The 19,301-nt window shown below is 48.6% G+C and overlaps 2 protein-coding genes and 1 long non-coding RNA gene across 6 annotated transcripts; 1 reads left to right on the top strand and 2 right to left on the bottom strand.

The window, feature by feature from the left end:
- Positions 1 to 1,687: 1,687 nt before the first annotated feature.
- TMEM35A (transmembrane protein 35A) lies at positions 1,688 to 7,449 on the bottom strand. Its single transcript, XM_072877234.1, has 3 exons — positions 7,439 to 7,449; positions 5,994 to 6,164; positions 1,688 to 3,148 (listed from the first exon to the last, which is right to left on the bottom strand). Exons 2-3 carry the CDS (start codon positions 6,111 to 6,113, stop codon positions 2,762 to 2,764), a joined length of 507 nt encoding a protein of 168 aa, XP_072733335.1. The 5' UTR covers positions 6,114 to 6,164; positions 7,439 to 7,449; the 3' UTR covers positions 1,688 to 2,761.
- LOC140658600 (uncharacterized) lies at positions 2,368 to 7,842 on the top strand. Its single transcript, XR_012044788.1, has 3 exons — positions 2,368 to 2,685; positions 2,791 to 2,891; positions 7,723 to 7,842. It is a non-coding gene; the product is annotated as an uncharacterized lncRNA (long non-coding RNA).
- Positions 6,419 to 16,730, bottom strand: LOC140658598 (tRNA (uracil-5-)-methyltransferase homolog B-like). 4 transcript variants are annotated; one of them, XR_012044787.1, is made up of 14 exons: positions 16,000 to 16,730; positions 14,597 to 14,651; positions 13,981 to 14,100; positions 13,465 to 13,564; positions 12,443 to 12,513; positions 11,847 to 11,993; positions 11,619 to 11,713; positions 10,873 to 11,087; positions 10,643 to 10,744; positions 10,342 to 10,461; positions 9,237 to 9,336; positions 8,290 to 8,427; positions 7,439 to 7,506; positions 6,426 to 6,469 (listed from the first exon to the last, which is right to left on the bottom strand). XR_012044787.1 is itself a non-coding variant. In XM_072877231.1 (13 exons), exons 1-12 carry the CDS (start codon positions 16,254 to 16,256, stop codon positions 8,301 to 8,303), a joined length of 1,509 nt encoding a protein of 502 aa, XP_072733332.1. In that variant the 5' UTR covers positions 16,257 to 16,730; the 3' UTR covers positions 6,419 to 6,469; positions 8,290 to 8,300. The 4 variants fall into 4 exon arrangements, 3 of the variants coding, with proteins under 3 accessions (XP_072733332.1, XP_072733333.1, XP_072733334.1); XM_072877231.1 differs by lacking the exon at positions 7,439 to 7,506 and having other exon boundaries at positions 6,419 to 6,469; XM_072877232.1 differs by lacking the exons at positions 6,426 to 6,469; positions 7,439 to 7,506 and having other exon boundaries at positions 8,294 to 8,427; positions 16,000 to 16,267; positions 16,508 to 16,726.
- Between the last annotated feature and the right edge of the window lie 2,571 nt (positions 16,731 to 19,301).

Below are 19,301 nucleotides of genomic sequence, written 5' to 3'. Positions count from 1 at the left end.
CCCTGTCCCGGGCGGTTCTGAGCATGCGCAGTCTCGCGGCGGCGCGGCGCGTGCGCAGTGGCCTCGGCGTGCGTGCCGAGGGGGCCGGGCTGCGGGGATGAGGAGGTGTTGGTTGGAACGCCTGTGGGGGATGGGACCTTAAAGGTTGGAAATCGAGTAGGGTCGGTGATCCGCAGTGGTCCTTTTCATCCCTCTTTTTACAGGCAGGTAGAGGTTTCCAGGCAGGTCCTGCGGTGCCGCGGGCGGCTGGGCGGTTTTGGTAAGCCCGCAGGTAGGCCGCAGCTCTGCCCGGCACGCCGGACAAGCCGGCCGCGCTGCGGGCACCTCTCCTCTGACAAACCCCGACCTCCGCAGCAAGCTGCAGCTGGGAGAACGCTGGCGCTAGAACGTGCCTGCTATGGCAGCAACTGGATGAGACTGACGGGAATGAAATTATGGGCTTGGAGATAAGAAAGAAAAGCACAGGGGGAAAAAAAGATGGAGTAAATTAGCGTCGTGGTCTTAAAAAGGACTAAATCAGTTTTTGGTGCCTTATCACCGCTAGCAAGCAAAGATGACTAGTAGCTTCCAAAAATAGTTTGCTCATGCTGGGGGGCAATGATGGAGGTTAACCCAACATAGATAAATACAGAGTTCTTGTTACTGGACTCCCAAGAAGAGTCTTGTCTTTCTCTGTAATAAAATAACATGTAGCCCCTACTGCAGATCAGTAATTCATACTGTTGCAAATGTGAAAAGGGGAACGTTTTTCAGAATTCACTTACAGTCTGAAGTTTTTGCAGGGGTAAGCTTCGCTATGCAGAGTATTTTACACTTAGTATTATGACATCTATAGAGGTTTTGGTGAAGAAGATTACAGAGGACAAACACTTGTTCCCAAAAGTTTACTGGGTTAGATGCACATGTGAGGGGCAGCTGGCCAAAAGGTTGCAGTAATTAGGTTGTGAGTACTTTGTGTAGAAATGTAGGTGTAGTTTTGAGTTGGTGGTATTTTTATTTGGTTTTGAATTAAAAAGTGATTAATAACTCCAGTCAGGGCATGGTAGATGAAGTGTCTTTTGGGAAGTAAAGCAAATTCTGTATTTGGGATGACTTTGAGGTAGTCTGTGAAGATTAGATTGTCTAACAAAGAGGTGGCCTGTTGGTAGTTTCCTTTGTTCAGGGTGCACATCTGATAAAGAGATAATTAGTCACTCTTTGGGGCTGTAGGAGGAGGATTTGTCAGCATATATATATTTAGGTCTATGTCTGTTTCAGCAGCAAACTTAAGAAGAAAACTGGTTATACTGCATATGAACATCCATCATCAATTTTTATAGAGATATAATACTGACATTTTACTGGAGTTTTAATATCTTTTCTCACTGCCACATTGTACTGAAGCAGAAATTTATCTGAGACTATTTCATGAAAATGTTCAAACATCTCTTTTAAATGCCTGTGGTTATTAATATATAGCCCAGTAGTGTTCAGATGGCTTCCATCCTGCATCACCTCATCCTTCTCCGAAATTCCCCTGACATGATCCTGCCCATTTAGGTGCACTGTTTGAGCACAGGAAAAATATTTTCAGATGTGTCTCTCAATAAAGAAATTTGTTTCTGTCAAGACATTTTTCTCTAAACTTCAAAAAGTTTATTTTCATGAATAATTAAGAAAATAAGGAAAAACTGAAAACAGACAAACATCAAGAAAAACAAACAAACTCAGAGGTAACACATGCTTCTTACGACACTCTGTAAGATTTCAGATACAACACGCAGGGATTCAGGCTCTGGTGACAGGATTTCTCCCAGCTCACTGAAACTGTACGTGGGATGAACAGGGAGGTACCTGGACATGTTCAGACCCTCATGTATCGGCAATTCCATAAAGTTGCAGTAGTTGTGGAAAAAGGGATTTTTTTCTTGGAAGGAAATAGGGAGCATGATGCTATTTGCCAACAGCAGACAGATATTTTGGAGTTCTTTGGGCAGTTCTGTTCCTCATCCCCTCACCAGGGATCCTTACTCTCTGCCAAGAGGGGTAAAGAGATGGCATTGCCTTGTGTGAAACAGGCAAAAAATTACTGTTATAAGGCCATTGTCCCAGTTTTAGAGCCTCTGCAAAGTGTGGAAATCCAGGAAGATGCAAATAGCGCATTCCATGTTTTCCCTGGATAACCAGTCCAAAGAAAGGACTAGGCACAGAGGCAGCAAAGGCTAAGGGATGCCTCTCTCAAACACAATAAACAGCACTTTTATGCTTGGTAGGGCCCTTTCCCCCCTTGACTATGGAAAAGGAAATGCAGATTTGTGGATGGGGCTGCACAAGCCAGCACAGGGACACCGGTTATGTTCTACCCACCCACTGTTGCTGAGACTGCCACATAGCAGAAGTGCATTCAGGCTAGGTTTCAACTGGCATGGGGCTCGGGGACTAATCTCCCCACTGAAGCAGTGCCAAGTTAACATGACTACCTGCCCAAGTCTTTGCCCACGCTCTCAGGCTGGTTTTGCAGCTTTGCTAAGGCCAGTGCTACTCCAGCCAGGCTGCTAACTGCCTCCAAGCTGTCCTGGTGAAAGCTAGCTTGTATTTTTCTACATTACAGTGCAGCAGCAAAAGCAAGACTACAGCGTAGACATACCATGTGTCTCTCAGACCCCAAGTGCAACTTTATTTAGACAGACAAAAAAGTATAAACAGGTAAATAAAAAACAAATTTTCTGGGTGATTCTGGAGAGAGCTGCCTCGAGGGTCCGTATTTTTCACACGCACTCAACTAGGATACCTTTATTTTGCCTTTCTCAGGAGCTGCTTCATGGATGAGTGGCTGCTCATCCCCATTCACTGACAGGATCCTCTTTTCTGGTGGCTGCTCCTCAGGCTGGCGGGCAATCAGCAGACGACAGGTAAGCAGGATCCCAAAGACTAGGGCATGGGCGTAACGCTTGAGTGGATCCCCCACTAGCTGGTGGAAAAAGAGCACAGCCAGCACGAGGAGGAGAAGGAGAAAGTTGGCCACGTCTTTGGGGCGACCAGGCACCAGTGTCATGACAGTGCCACACGCCACTTCTAGGGCACCAATGCTCTTGCGGAGAAGGATGGAGCTGACTCCCATCTTCTTCAGCACGGGGAGGGCCCGCACGTAGCTTTTGTATGCTCGTTTCTGAAATCAAGCAGTAATAGTGTAGAACACCATAATGTGAGAAAGTAAAGGCAAAGGTGACTTCAGGTGAAATAGATTGATGTGCAATATGACATAAACATCACTTCAATCATCATAGACCTCTCTGGCACAATATCCAATCTGTACCCCTGAAGCTTCTGTTAGAGGGATATTAACACCATCAACCTGCAATTCCCACTTTATAAGCTGTTGTCTTCTCACTGGAAAACAGTTCTGCAGCCTAGCACCCATCTTTGGAGCTAGGACCAGGCCAGGTATACCGTCTCCTGAAATCTGAAGTTCCAATTGCTAGAATTAGCAATGCAGAACCATGTTGTTAAAAAAGTACCTCTCTCTAAGAGTAGCTCGTCCTTTATAATTAACACACCTAGTCTCTGCAAAGCCAAGGCACAGCAAGTAAAAACAGAAGTCTCTTTCTACATCAAAGCAACTTACAATATCCCAGTGTTTATGGGCAGTACAATCATAGCATGGGACTATACATCAAAGCCGAGATTCACCAGCCCTATCCTGTGCTTATATACCTTCATGATCCTTTCTTTCCTCAGATGAAAGCAAGCTGACATTTGACATCCTTTGCTCCCTGGTATATGCTGGATTTAGAAGCAGTATAAGTTGCAAGACAGCCTCCTTACATAGCTGTCTCATTGTTTCAGGGAAGAAAAAACCTCTGTCCTTACATGCGTTCAGATTCTTGCATTTGAACATTAGGTGCTCATGGGCTTATTGTTTTTGTTGAGGTTTTTTTTTCTTTTTCAATCAGTATTTTTTTTTTTTTTTAATATTTTAATAAAGCTCGTAGTTATTGGAGACACTGAAATTATTTCCACTTACACTGGAGTATACTATCCCTGCAGATATTCTTGCCATTGTGTTCTCTGCTTTCTAATCAGGGAGAGGGAAATGGAAGACGAATCTCAGGTACAGAGTTGTTCAGCTCTCGGAGGTGCTGATGAGATTGTAGCTTTACTTCCATGTGATTTTGGAAACCTGCACTACAGGCACACAGAACTTCCCCACTTCTTGGTAAATTTTGCTGCTTCCTTCTAAGAGGAGCTGACACGTCACATATTAAAAAATATACAGCATTGTCACTTTTGCTACTAAATAATTGAAGATCTCATGACACATTTACTCTAAGTGTATGCATTTTAAGGATGCATTTTAAACCTTCAGTGAATAAAACCTCTCCTCAGAGCAGAGCATTTTTAAACAGTTGTGAAAAATACAGCTTTATAAAGAAATGTACTATCAGCATGTCCTAGAGTACTCTGGTATTTTAAGTATTTTAATAGACAAACTAGTGTGTCTGGGTTTTGCTGAATGAAAAACTGCAAGTTTGGTGTTATAGGTAGATAACAGAGGTTCTCTATTTGCTCGGGGCAAGAAGCCATGCTTATTGATTGGCAAGATCAGGTTTTCACTGTCTCCGTTACATGACAGACCACCCTGGTATGCAGCAGAGCAAAAGCATGAAAGCCTAATGAGCCATGAACATGTTACAGTATGGGCTATTAAGAATGATGGTGCTGCGTAATATCCAAGTGCCTCTGCTTTCTCTTTGTAAAAAGAGATCATTCCTACCGGTAGGCCTGACTCTTGGTAAAGCAGAAAGGGACAGAGAAGCGCAATATTTTACAGAGCAAGGATTTTGCAATGCTCCTAAAGTCTCAGTGCTTTTTTCTGTCCATTATGTAGCAGAAGCTCAAGAGCTTTGTTTTCTGGGCATTTATCTCAGTCTCTTGCTCCTGAGTTACTTCTTGGTGATTGTTCTCTGTGAGATCCCTGTGCTGGGCTGCAGATGATGCACTGCGATTCAGATGTTATTTGAGAGCTAAGGAAAAACAGCTGGGCAGGTGGAGCAAAGGGAGAGAACAGAATGTGCTGGAAACTTCCAGCACTATTTTTTTAGGGGCACAAAAATTATACCAATGCTTTTCAGCCACTGCAATAAATATAACCGGGGCGGCGGGGGGAGGGTAGCAGAAGAATAAACAAACATAGACAACGAAGCAAAACATGGCAGCCAGTCCCTTGCCTGCCTGCAGCTCACAGCCAGCAAAGCTCTGCAGCAGGGTTGGCCCTGGGCACAGAGGAGCACAAACTACCTCACCAGTTGAGAAATACACACGGTGACTTCTCTTGCTTAACGGGAAAGGGACGAGGAGAGGAAGGAGGAGGAGCAGCTCATTTCCCAGGCTAAAGAGAATAGTAAGGTGACTATTAATAATGCCTCCTTCTGCCAGCTAAGAATCTCAAAGCATTTCACAGTCATGAATTAATCCCTGCACAAGTCTGGTGAGGTAGGGACAGGCAGTGTCATTATCCTCACTTTAGAGCACAGAATTCTGAGGATGATCATCTGGCTGCCAAAGCAGGCACCTGCTTTTCCTAATCCCAGTCCCAGGGGTAAGTATTCTCCCAGGGATCAGCTGTACCTGCCTGCTACATGTCTGGCACTTCTTCAGACCTTGCTTTTCAGAGACCCTTGTGTCCCCATTTTTTTGCAGCCATCAGTGTGCTGTGCTACGCTGTCCGCCTCGCCTTCCCTCCCTGTCCTTATCCACAAGAGGTTTTGCCACGAATAGGCTCAGACGGAGCCCAGGCGAGGGCTGCCAGGATATCCTCGGCACTGCGTATTACTTGTTTCTCTCCTTGTTCATCAAATAAGGAGACAGATAAGCTTCCTGCCGCTCCCTCCCATCGCTCAGGGCTCCAGAGCGGTCACCCTCCATGTATCCCACTGCAAACACTGCTTCTGCCACAAGGTTGATGGGAGAGAGCCCTAATGCGTCTCCCTCCATGCTGCCACTGCCGTACTCACCATCTCATTGTAGGCATCTCTGCTGAGCCGAGGGGTCAGTTTGATGGTCCCCATAAAGACAAAGAAGAGCCCCAGGGCCACTGAGAGGGCGACGATGGTGATAGTCCTGGGAGATGCCATGGAGCTGCTGGGAACCGGTCCTAGCGAGGCCTTCTCGCTCTGGCTGCCAGCCTGGGCGTGAGGTAGTCAGTCACCATTGAAGGAGATGAGGAATAAAGCTGCAGAGGCAGCGAGGATGACAGCGGGAGGGGGATTCAGCCTCCGCGACTCAGCAACGTCCAGGTCCTAATGCCCCGCAGCCGTGCGGCCAGAGTTAAGCAGCTCTAGCACCTGCTGAGCGATGAGCATTCTCACCGCTCCTACCATTAAGTCATCCTCTGTTTCCTTGCACGTTCCATAAATTACCCACAGAAAACCAAAACTGAGCCAGTTCTAGGGATGCGGGATGGCAGCCAAACGTGTAGCACAGTTGCTCGCTAGTGGGAAAACGAGGACACGTTAGCAGGGGGCACAGGGGTAACCTGCTATGGAGGAAAAGTGGTCGGAGGTCTCTTGTACATAGGCAGCTTTCAGTTTCAGATGGTCAGACACTAACACACAGCAAACAACCTATTGCTTAACATATTTGCCCCAGAAAAGTGAAAAAGATGTCTTGCCCCTGTGGCTCTCCTGGAACCTGATGCCCAAAAGGGACGGTGAGGCTACTGTGCCACCCTCCCCCATTGCAGATAAAACCTGTCCTCTATGTTCAGCTCTCCAGAGACTAGTGGAAAGGTTTCCTGATCCTCTATTACTTTCTGATTTAAAGTCATTATCTCTCCCCCTCTAATTTGCAACAAATTTCCTTTTGACAAAAGCGTAGCCAGGCTAAGCAGAAATCCATTCCGATCTTGCAACAAGAAGCCAAGGTGTAATTACACAACACAGAACTGCTGGAAAACTGCATCCCTCGCTATAAACTTAACACTGTGCAAAAATCTTACACTCGTGGGTAGTACAAGCGTGACACTTCCTATGCCTATCGGGTATCTCCCCATCACCTCCCTTTCTGGTGTAGTAAGCCTCAAGTCCTAAACCCATGCTTTTTAAGCCCCCATGCCTTGAGAACTGGTGGTTGTTGTTATTATTCCAAGCTCAGGGTTCCTTAGGACTGGAGTTAAAAGCCTGGAAAATATCAGGCAGCTCTCCCTCTTTCCTTGGGAGTTTATCAGCCTTGATTCACCCAAATCAGATAGGGAACTCCTCTTTTGGAGGAAAGAGTCAAATTTAACAGCCTGACTGTAGAAATGTGTTCTGCTACTGGTCTGGCCTAGATGACCAGGATAAACCAAAAGGTAGCTTCAATACAACATAAAAGCAAAAATTAAAAAAATAAAAATAAAAGGAGCCCTCAAAACAACGTGGAGTTCACAAAACACAAGGGAACTCTGCTCAGTCAGACCTACCTCCAGGTCGTAGCAGCTCCATCTTTTGAAGAGCTGGAGAGAACTTCATAGAACATTGAGGTTCACAGCTTGCCAGTCAGTGAACATGGCAGGACAGATACAAAATACACCAAAGTTTTGAATTAGCTATTGCAGAGCAACCTGATGAAGAAATAACTTGTTGCTGCTGACATTTTCACAGGGCACTTCATATTTAGGTATCAGCAAGCATTAGCAGAGAAGGGGGAGGCAGGTGTGGAAGGAGAGACACTGAAATCTGTTTTTTTCTTCATTTCATTTTATAGAAAAAGCTTTCTCATTGCCTCCAACTTATCCACGTGACTGACAGCGATTCAATATTGGTTTTGGAAGTTTGTACAGGAAATATTTCCCTGGCCCCAAAAGTCAACATTTGCCCAGTGAAGCACAAGGATTTCTAGTTCCTACGGTTTCTTCATAGCAAGTTCACTATCAACTTGAAAAACACCTGAAGTATCCTTGAAGCAAGCAGAGAACTAACGGCATGGCGGTATTAGAACATACAGTGGATTTTCGTACTTCGTATTCACACGTTGATGGTGACAACCCACAATACCAGGGAGAGGGTATTTTCCAGGCTGCTTTAACCAGCAGCCCAAGAAGAGGTTTGCAGGGGAGGGAAGGGTGATGAAATGCTAGAGAGAACCTTTTCACCCCAGAAATCCAAGTGCTTCCTTACAGAACAGTGCAGTTAGGCAATCCAAAGTAAGAGCAAAAGCAAAATTATTTCTTTTTATACAACTCTCAAGAAAGTACGTTAAAATCCTAACTACATTGACTCCAGTCTTCAGGACAGTAGGAGGCTGCTTCCCAAGCTCTCAGAGCTGGCATACCTGCCTCCTTGTCAGCGGGTGAACAGCAGCACCAGCTCACAATGAACAGTATGAGGAAACATGTCAAAAGGTACAGCTAACGTGGGGGCAAATGGCTCTCCTGTCAGCTTCTTCCCTGGGTCAGATGGGCAGCACAGCCTGTGGAACGCAAAGAGAGCATCCTTTAGACCAGTAGCAGAAGCCTTCCCACCATTATCGGTAGCACAATACCACAGAGGATGCGCTAAGGAAGTATCGTGTGTTTGGCTATCATGCCTCAGAGTCTGCAGCTGACACTGGAACCATCAATACTGAATCCCAAACCAGCTCTGAAAACCTAATGGACAAGCTGAAGAGTCAGTGGTAGGTTTAAAGCTCCCTTTCTCACACGACATCCCAGCTGAAAGACACTTAATACCCTTAGGAAACAATCCTCAGTTTTGCACTACCTTCATTGGCTACCTGCAGACAGATTTATCACCTGCAAATGGGCCTGCCCCAGATAAAGACTTAGCTACATGATTAACCCTAAGCAGGTGACTAATCACCTTGGCTTCACTTCGTTGGCTAGGGGCCAACCTTCCTGCAGTGAACCCAGTGGGCTCCATATCCCACATCCAGATGTGCCGTTTTGTTGGGGAAGGATGCACAATGCCATTACAGCATGTTTGCGTTATTTTCTATTCCTTACTGATGCACTAAAGTATCCTGCTGGAACATAAAACCCAAATAACCCACTACCTTAAACCAGTGAGTGCAGCTTGCAGGTAAACCCAAAGTAACACAGAAGCATAAACCACTTCTGACCATGCACTGACTAGTCCTGGATCACACCTGCAGAACTCACCCAGTGAAATGCAGTTGCAACAAAAACCTTCCTAAGCCAAGGTCAGATATTTATGTCCTTGTCTGGACATAATAGGGTCTGTCACTAAGGTCAGTGGAAAGGAAAAGAGGAGGGTGCTCACTCAAGAAAGTTCCTCATGGCTTCACCCTCTGGCTTGCAGGAGATGTAGAGCAGCCTTCGGATGGACGTGCAGTTTCGGATGGCTCGCACAACCCTATAATCTGCAAAAAAGATACCGTGCATTCCCAGTGACCCACTACCACCATGAGCTCTCCAGAAGGAATGACTGCACAGCAAGCATCACAGAACTGCACTGAACTGTCAAAAATACAGGGGAAAAAAGAATATACACATTTTGCCATGTCCTGTCTCAGATGCAGGCTCTTAGGAGGTCGGGGATGCGACCCACGCTGCTAACAGCTCAGCCAATTTGGCAGGGTAGAGCAGTGGGAGAAATCCCTCTGCTTCCCAAGGGGATGCAGGATGAGAGAAAAATCATTACTTAATTAAGCAGAGGCACGTAAAACCTTCCACACACACTTGTGAGACCGCATCTTGGCACCAGGACCAGTCTGGGACTTCCCAGTACACACTGGAGCAAGTCCAGTGGAGACCACTAAGATGGTTAGAGGGCTGGGGCACGGTATGCACGAGAAGAGCGTGAGGGCTGGGGTTATTCAGCCTGGGGAAGAGAGTGTGAGCAGGGATCCATTTGCTATCTTCAGGGGCCTCATGGGGGATTACAGAGAAGATGGAGCCAGAATTTTCTCAGAGGGCCACGAGAAGAGGATGAGAGGCAACAGATGCACTGCCGCAAGGGGAAACTAAATATATTGGGGAAAACATTTTCAGGAGGGGGTATCCACCCTTGGACACATTCAAACCTCAACTGGGCTTTACAGCCCTGTGCAACCTTATACAACTCTGAAGTTGGCCTTGCTTTAGTTGGGAGATTGCACCACAGACCTCCAGAGGCTCCTTCTCTCCTAAATAATTCTGTGAGCCTATGAAAGATGGAAGAAAGATTAGAGCTGTCTGCTTTAAAGAGAAAGCATGATAAAGGCACTGAAAACAGCAGACTCTATGGGATTCTAGCTGCTGTCAGCAACAAGGTAAGAAACTAGAGACTAAGCGAGCAGAGGGTTTGGAGCCAGTATAACAGGTCTCACGGAACTTGTTCAAAATTAGCTGTTTTCAAGATGAAAATAAATAGCATATTCTCTCACGGAGCCCAGCCCGAGATGGGTTCACCACAGCAACAAGGGGTTGGCCATCCTCCCACGATGACAGGAGTTGTGGTAACACGGCCTCTGCCTTTCCACTGTGAAACTCACAGTTTGAAATTCCTGTGAAGCAAAAAGCAATCACATGAACTGAGCAGAGTCGGTCTCACCAGACGTTAGGTATAACATGAAGTACCGCCCTTTGCTGCGTGGAGGTAACTTGTTAGGATCCCTCTGCTCACTTCTGCTTCCAATTTTTCAGCAGTTAGTTTGAAACTTTGTGCCACGGCGAGTTTGAACTCACCATTGAATGCTGCATTCCACCTGGCATCTGCTATTGCCTTCTCCACCACCTCAATACCAATAATCTTGGACACTTGGTGAGCCAGAGAGAGACCAATTGTGCCTGGAAACGAGGGATACAAAAATACTCCATACATTCATGCTGAAGAAACAAGCCTTTAGATAGTGGGGATCATTTTTGGCACGCAAAGCACCAGCCCTGGGGGCCAGGTTCACACGGCCACTGCTCACCCGTTCCACAGCAGATGTCGAGGAGGACGGTGTCCCCACCAGCCTGACTCAGCTCCCTGACCGCTTGGTACAGAACTTCTGCTCCACCTGTGTTTACTTGGAAAAAGGCATCTGGAGAGATGCGAAACTTCAGGCCGAGCACTTCTTCAAAGATGTGCGGTTCTCCGTGAAGGAGCTGGAAGGGGGACTGCTCATGTGAGCAGCGTGTCATGGTGCTAGCAGAGCACACAAAACCCAGCTGTTAGAAGGCAGCAGAGAGGCAGCTGATTTCCATTCTCATTCCCGGGGTGCTCATGTGCAGGGGAGGATGGTTCTCCCCCCACCACCAACTTTTATTTCATGTGAGCCTTTCAACAGGATCAAAGAATTTTGATTCTTTGTAAGGGACCTGTAACTTGCACAGCCTAGAATTCATTAAAAGGATCAAAATGACTTTGCAGAGGGCAGCATTCCTAGGGTCTATTCCCCAGTTTTGCTGCTCATGTGATTTACTGTCTTGGGAAAGTCACTATAGTTTTTTTCTTCAGTTTCCCAGGCTCGTAACTCCCATGAGGTAGAGCCTTAATGTATTCAAGTATTTCAGGTCTGGAAAAACAAAAGATGTGGCCATCTTAAAACCACACCTGCAAGAGGCATCCAAACATCTGTCACTCTCTTCAAGCACTCCCTGAACTGGTAGAATTTGAATTTGGGGAGAAAAAGGAGGTGGCTTTGTTTCCACTCTTTCCCTGTGTCAAGACATATACCTCTCTTGGAAATAAAGTGAAGTCAAGGCACAGGCTGTTCCAGGTCCACACGTGAAGAACTCCTTAAGCAATGCTTTCTGAGTAGCCAGTGCCTCCTGTCAAGGGCGAGAAAGGAAAACGTAGCTGTTTGGGTAATCCGATTAGACACCTCTCCCCAGCAATACACCCAGCAAGCTCTGGTCAGCCAGGTGTGCCTCTTGCCAGGGGCCCTGTCCTCCATGTACTCACCTGGCCCAGCTCCTGGGGGTGGAAGGTGATGATAGCCATGGTGTGGCCACAGTTGGTGGTGCGTACCACGAGCTCCCGCCAGTGTCCACCTTCGTGGAAGAGGATGCAGGGGTCCAGGGGGGAGCGACGGATGAACTCCTCATAGCACTGAGCGGAGGAGAAATGGCACTTAGGACAGCAAAGACAACTGCCCTGGTCTTAGCATAACTCTGTGCACTCCAAACGGGTGGCCCTTCCACCAGTATCATCTGTTTTTTCTGTTTGATTTCAATACACTGAGTGAAAGCTCTTTCCAAGTTCTTGGAAGACATTTTAATAATTTCAACTTGTGATTCTTATGTACTTTAATAGATTGGCAGGAATTCATTGTCACTTGATTAACTTCATTCTTTGGGACAGTTTAGAGGCTCCAACATTAACATGCAAGTTTTAAAAAAAATATTTATCCATCAACCAGAGTCAGGCCTGAAACTTTTCAGAACGTGAAAATGGACTTGAAAACCCAGTGTAACTAAAATTACAATGTTCTCCCAAATAAGAGTTACGGCACTCCTCTGTTCCACAGTCTAGGGAGAGACATGACTGACTTTATTTACCTGGGCTACTTGTTTGTGTTTTGTGGGTATGTTCCTCATGTGGTCAGCTTTCACACAGACAATATTTCTTGCTGGAGAGAGACAGAAAGGTATTTAACTGTTTTGTTTCAGGGCACGTAAGCCACTGTAGCATCTGACATGATAAACTGTGGTGAGGCCTTTCCCCTGAATCCTGTGATGTCCTGGGTACCTGCGGTCTGCAGGACCTGCCAGAATTCCCTTTGCCAGTGATTACTGTCACTAACTTCCATGAAGAGGTTGGAGCTCCAGGAGCTTTTTAAATGCCCTCTAGCAACTCCCAAAGGAGCCACTGCGCTGTTCTTAAACTAAGGGAGCCAGAGCAGAGCAAGCCGGTTTTCTAACTGGAGAATAATGGTGTGGGCTTACAGCAGTAAAGCAGTTTAGGCTGCCTGGAAGACAGCATTCCCACTTTAGTTTAAATGCTAAACTTCTGCTGTCAGAAGTAAAATGCATCCATGGAATTATTTTTCAATGAGAAAAGTACACAGCGACCACCCCAGCACCTCTTGCTATGGATGTCGAGAAGCAAAACCTAGTATCAATGGTGTGAACGAGTTCACCACTGAGCAGCTTGCAAGGAGCACACAGCTCACATCTTCGTTGCACAAAACCAAACTGCTTCACGATCCCAAACGCTCCAACATTGCTCTGCTGCCTATGGACGTGCAACCCCCCTCCCATGCTCTCCCTGCTCAGCACAGGCTCCTGGAGCACGCCAAAAACATGGGAACAGCACAACTAAGAATAACAAAGCTAAATCCTGGAGGGCCTGCTACCACAGCTGTCATCCTTACTGCTGTATTTAGCAAATTAGAAGCTGGCGTTTCTTAAGAAGCTAATGAACTGAGGTTTTAAAATTGCTGCCCCGCACTTGGTGGCGTTTCTGTTGGTGTCCCCCAGGATTCAGGCTTCTAACTTGGGTGGAGGCTGTCACAGCAGAGCCTTGCCCCAACCCAGCACACGCCAGCGGTCTTCTACCCAGCTCCTTGTCCTGCGCTGACCTCTGCCAGTTCCCACATACAACCCCACCGTTTTGGGGTTCCCATCTGGTCCTCGGTTCACAGAGAAAGTAGATTTGTTTCGGTAGCCATCAATGACGGGCTGAGAGAGAAAAGAAGGAAAAGTAAAGCCTTGGATTAAAAGAAAAAGTAATGGAGGAAAGCCAAAACCCAGCCTGGTTGTTCTGCTGGCAACACAGGAAGATACACATGAATGTGCAAAACGCAGAAATGGAGCTTGTGCGCGAGACCCCCAGTACTTCCCCTTGGGAAGAAGAAATGGCTCTCTGTGACAGAATGGTGACAGGTTTATCAGGGAAGGCTTGGGCACAAAAACAAGGGTTCCTAATCACTGGGCTTGTTTCACTCTCCGGCACTCACAGGCTGCAAAGCAGAAGCTAGCAAGGACTGACACAGACACGTTCTCTGCAACCAAGTAATCCCCACCATAAGACTCTTCGGGAGCCAAGTGAGAGACTGTTGGTGGCTCAGAGGAGAGTGTTCCCACGGGATACTCACCGAAGGGACTACAGGCCGGAGGGGACAGCAGAGTCCACCAGGTTTCTGCACATCGACGCCCAGCTCCTCAAGACGAGATGCCAGTGTCTGCAAAATCTTCCTCTGGCTTTCATACTTCACCTGCAGAGGAGTCCTAAGCCAGAAACATTCTCACAGGACCACACGATGGTGGGCAGGTCTTCATCACCCACCTCTGGGAAGGCCAACAGGAGGGAATACTGCAAGTGGGATATAGTCCCAGAGGAACTCTGCCTTTCTCATCACCGCAGCCGCTTGGAGCAACGGGGAGAGAGAGAAATCCTGTGCCTGTGGTCCCCAAGCGCTGGCCTGGAGCATTTGGTCCAACCTGAAGCTGCAGTGAACCAGCTGTCCCGCACTGGACAGGCTCACTGTGCAAGTGCCCATCCTCTGTGCTGTTGGTGATCACACATACCACCCGCAGGGAACCTCCCAGTTCTAATCCTTCACAATAACTGAAGAATTAAAGCAGCAGTAAAAGGGGTCTGAAGAGTTTACAGCGTTAAGCGACTAAGATGCTAGGGGCTGTTCCTCAAGGGGGATAGGAGGGGCAGTTGGGGCAACAGGACAGAGAAAAGTCCACATAAGCACCTCTTACCTGCAGCTGCTCTTGATAGGGAAGCCTCCACAGTGGAGTCACCGCGTTCACTAACCTGGAAAGCACAACATCGCGGCAGTGCCCAGAGGTACTCGCCTCCTGATACTTACAGCATAACATCCCCGCCAGCTGCTTCATGGGCAGGACTGTTCTGGTACGGGCTCTGCACCAGCGCTGGCTGTGAACATCCAAACTCCCTTTTTGTGGCACCTTCCTGGTGCAGAATACTTGTGGCTGGAAGAGGGACCCAGGAACCACAACGACCAGCTCTCCAGAAGGACAGGTTGAGCCTTTGGCAGAAGATTGACCAGCGACACCTGGGTGTCCTGGGTAACCCAGGTATCTTTCTGATCCTCCTATAGAGGACAAGGCCAGGAACAGCGTTTCCCCCGCACAGGGACCCAGAGGCCCTGCCGAGCCCTGGGTGAGATCTGACTCCAGGCTGGTAAAGCCAGGGGAATGAGTATTCAAATGTTACTGCGGTCAGAGGGAAACACAAAGTGCAGGCAGAGAAGGGGGGAGGGGGGAAGAGATCATGCTGTAGCTTCAGACAGGCTCTGTTGCTTTCTCCCACTGAATCAGAGGCTTTGGCCATCCCTTGCTGCTCTGAGGACAGCCCAAGTCCTGTCTCCCTAGAGTTTTCCCCTAAAAGAGAAAGATGCTTCTCTCATCACTCGATGCATCCATGCTGCATCATCTACCTGCTCACATTTCCAGCCACTACTGCATCTTTTTTGCTAATGCTAGATTAAATACTAGATTAAATCCACCACAGTGAAATGCACAGTTTGTGTGCACCAGGCAGGGAATTACAGGCTGCTCACTCTCACTGACCCGGCCACCCACGCAGCAGCAGTTTAGAGATAAACCTCAGAACTTGCCACCACTTGTATATGAGGCAGGGCAAGCAAGAACAAAACACATAAAAGCTGATTTAAAAGAAAAAAGAAAAAAAAAAAAAAAAAGACAGAGTAAGGGGTGAAGTGGACATGACCCAAACTATCATAACTATCCATCAACTACTGACTCACTGAGCCCATGGAGAACCTCACCCCACAGCTGGATAAGCTGCTGTTATTGCTCACTGAGATTTTTGGAGCTGCTTCCAAAGCACCCAGTGGCAACTACTTTCAGGCACAGAACTGCAAATCAAACGGACTACTACTTTTTGCTTGCCAGTATGGCAACTGCTCTGCTCCCAATCCTTTCCTCTTAGATTTTTTCATTTGTCTCTTCCATTATTCCTATCCCCAGGCCAAGCTCCAGGGAAGCCAGCTGAGCCCTGGCTCTTCTATTCCTACTGGGGAGAGCTAGGTGGAGGTGAAACCCCCAACGCACTGCTCTAACTGCTTCAGGTGCTCGGTGCTTTGGAAGAGCGCTTGGTCATTTTGGAAAAGCCGTACCTCTCCTCCCAGGAGGAACCCGGCAGGCCGCAGCCCTCCCTGGCCTTTTTCTTCTCCTTCCACTTTGCTGCTGTCTTCTTCTCCATCAGCAGGCTGCGGTCCCGACCGGGCAGGCTGCTCAAGAGAGCACTCGAAGGGCAAAGGTGCCGGCACAGTAGCCTCAATGCACGGGACAGAGCCATGGTGCGAAGGAGAGGGGCTGCACCCCTGCAAGCAGCACAGCGAGCCCACCGTCTGCCTCCCAGGAAGCCGCACATCAGCTACGCACCTGGACACGGGTTGAGAAAAACACCCTGCTCGTGGCCAGCTCCGCTCCAGAAAGTAAGCCACTTAGTTTAAAAATACCCGCGGCCGGTCTGACCCAGCGGGTGCATTCGAGCTTTGCTCAGAGCTGCCGGACGGTGCTCGCAGCGCAGCGAGCGCCCCTGCCCTGGGCCGGACGGGAAGCGCGGAGGGAACAGGCCGCTACGAGCGGAGTTGCGTCCTCGGCCGCAGGTGCCCGGCCTACCGGCAGCCAGCGCGCTAGGGCTCGGTTAGGAGCGCCCGCTGCCAGTCCTGCTCGCCCTGGGCCCCGCCGGTGCTTTCATGGCTCAGCTCTTATCTTGCGTGATGAAAAGCTCACTCCTTCCGCTCGCGGCCGATCGCCTCCCTGGCGCTCGGGTCTCACGTGGCGGGACGCGGTGTGCTGCGCTTCCGCCGCCCTGCACAGCGCTTACGGCTGAGACACCCCCGCGCCGGGAAGCGCCGCGCCGCGCCCGCCCCGCCGCGGGGCGGCCGAGCCCCCTGCCAGCGAGCCAGGGCCAGCTCCCCCCAGCCCACGGGGCACTTCTGCTCGGTGGCCAGTCCGGCCGCGCTCCCGGGGCCCGTGCCTCGCCTCCCGGCGCAGCGCCCCAGCTCCGCTGCAGGCTCCCAGCCCGGCACCCTGCGCTTTCCGGGTCCGTCAGCGGCGACGGGGCGGTTGCGGTGCCCGACCCGCTCGCCTCGCCGCCCCGGGGCAGCGAGCCGCGCCCAGCACGCGCCAGCCTCGTGCTCGGGGGTCGCAGCGCGGCACGGCGCAGCCCTGTCCGCATCCGCGAGCGCACAGTGTCCAGCAGCTCCGCGGCAGCCCGGCACCCCGGCGCGCTTCTGCTCGGGGAAGGGGGCGGAGGATGCCGACAGCCACGCAGGGTGCGAGACCACCCTGCGGAGCAGGGCAAGGGGGCTCCTGCTTACGCCCGTCCGCGGGGGCGGCATCAGTCAGTGTCACCGCAGCTCACCCCAAATGGCCTCTGCCCATTTAGGCACCCGAAACAAAGACAGCAGCAGTGGGTGCGATCAGGTCCGATCTGTTCTGTCCCAGGATTTAAGTGTCCCGGAGAATTCCGCAACAGAGCGGCCCTGTAGCTCCCGGGACCGCGGGAGAAGGAAACTCCCCCGGGCCACCCGCCGCACAGACCCCAGAGCCTCTCCCGGGGTCCTGCTGGCAGGCAAGGCTGTACAGCAGAGCTCGTCTGCTCGGTTTTGCCGGCACAAATTGCAATTATTGTAGTTACGGTCGCTCTCAGACCTGGTGCCTCGAGGAAGGCTCTCAACAGTGACCAAAAATTATCTGTATGCAGTCTTTAAGTATTCTGATTTGAGATAATCTAGGCACCTTAGAAACGTTCCTTGTCTGGGAATTAACTCTACACAGCTGTTGCTCTAGCCTCTAACAAGTTAGGGTAGAACAGTCACTTTTTGTTGGGTAACCACCACATAATATTCTAATAACAGTTTCATCTTTTTCAATTGAAAAGGAGAGCGTCATAAGTACTTTTGATGCATGGATTTTTATTTTTGCTTCATGGCATGGCACATCCATAGCTAACTTAGCTATAAAATAACATCAAATTCTGAATTAAGCATTTATCATCTATAATTTTATCTAGGCAAAAAAAGCTTTGTGGTAATTAACTCTTCTTAAATATTGTGGGAATGAGTGTTTGCATCTCAGCCAGGAAAATTGCAAGTTCCTAGTTATTTAAGTGTGGAACCTGAAAAACACTTGAAAAACAAACATTGGAAAAGCATTTGAGAAAACTGCTGTCTCTAGACCCGAAGATTAAAATCAGAAGTACATGGAATACCACTGTTATACCAGAATTACCTCTTGCCTCTGTCTTCTCTCCCAGGTGTGCCCAACGGGATTGCTCTCTCTCACAAAGCCTCAGTCTTCTGCGGGGTCTCTGGGGAGCATTTGCTGCAAGCATTTGTTTCATTTCCCATTAGCTAGGTGTACTGGAATTGCTCTTTATTTACACGACACGCACAATTATTTGGGGACCACCAGGGTGTCTCTGGCTTCCAGAATAAAGCATCCCCTTCTTGAGATTGCATCTTAACATTGTAGAAATTTGGCTAGGCCTGTAGGCAACAGCTGGGTGCACCAAAGACAGTGGGCTCATTTCTTTTCTGATCTAAAGACTAGCCTTCTTCACCTAAATACTGGAAAAGGTCCCAATAAGCAGAAAGCAAGAGGCAGAAGTGTCCAACAGCAGACAAGAACAGCAGCTGAAGAGAACTGAGCAAACAGCCCATTCTAATAACTCGTCCTTCTCCACCTCCACCATTAATTTTGTTCCTAATTACCCACAGCTGTAGTGGATTTGCCATCTTGCAGTCTCAGTTCTCTAGGTTACCAGCTGTTCTGCAGAAAAGGCCACTGTTAGGGATTTATGCATGCTGGCCACCATAACAGGGACCGTCCCTAGGATCCCGCTGAAAATGCAAAGTCCAAGTGAAGGTTTCTCCTTCCTCTTTTACTAGTTCTCACGTTACAGCTCAAGCTGGGTGCCTCCGGAGAGGCACCCCTACCCCAGATTGCGCCCCTCAATTATACCCGTACCACCCAGCACCCGATCCCCAAGTCCAATCACTTCATTCTGGTTGGTGGTCTCTTGGTTTCTTATTGGTTTTCACTGTAGCTGGGCTAGCCTTCTTCTGAAGTTACTTCATTCTCTTGGAGTTGTTTCCTTGGTCCTTATCTTCTTCATTCCGCTCGTATCTGCCGGATTCAGCTAGTTCTGTGTTAGCAGCATTAGTTTTATCAAAAAGTTCACTCTCGGTCAGCTCTTGCAGCCTAAGGCTTCAACTACTTTAGCTACTAGTGCTAAGCTACTAATGCTAAACGAGACTATTCAGAGAGAAGAATACAGTTAATCACATTTCTTCTCATGTAACAGTCCTCCCTTTGGTTTTTTTTGGGCATCCCTGCCCATCTATAGTTGGTCTTGTATGAGGACTCTTCGATATCACAGAATCACAGAATCGTATAGGTTGAAAAA

The sequence above is a fragment of the Ciconia boyciana genome, chromosome 12 (assembly GCF_034638445.1).
Source record: "Ciconia boyciana chromosome 12, ASM3463844v1, whole genome shotgun sequence".
NCBI classification, from domain to species: domain Eukaryota; kingdom Metazoa; phylum Chordata; class Aves; order Ciconiiformes; family Ciconiidae; genus Ciconia; species Ciconia boyciana.
The sequence above is the reverse complement of the archived record's forward strand: the minus strand, read 5'-3'. Positions and strand labels throughout refer to the sequence as shown.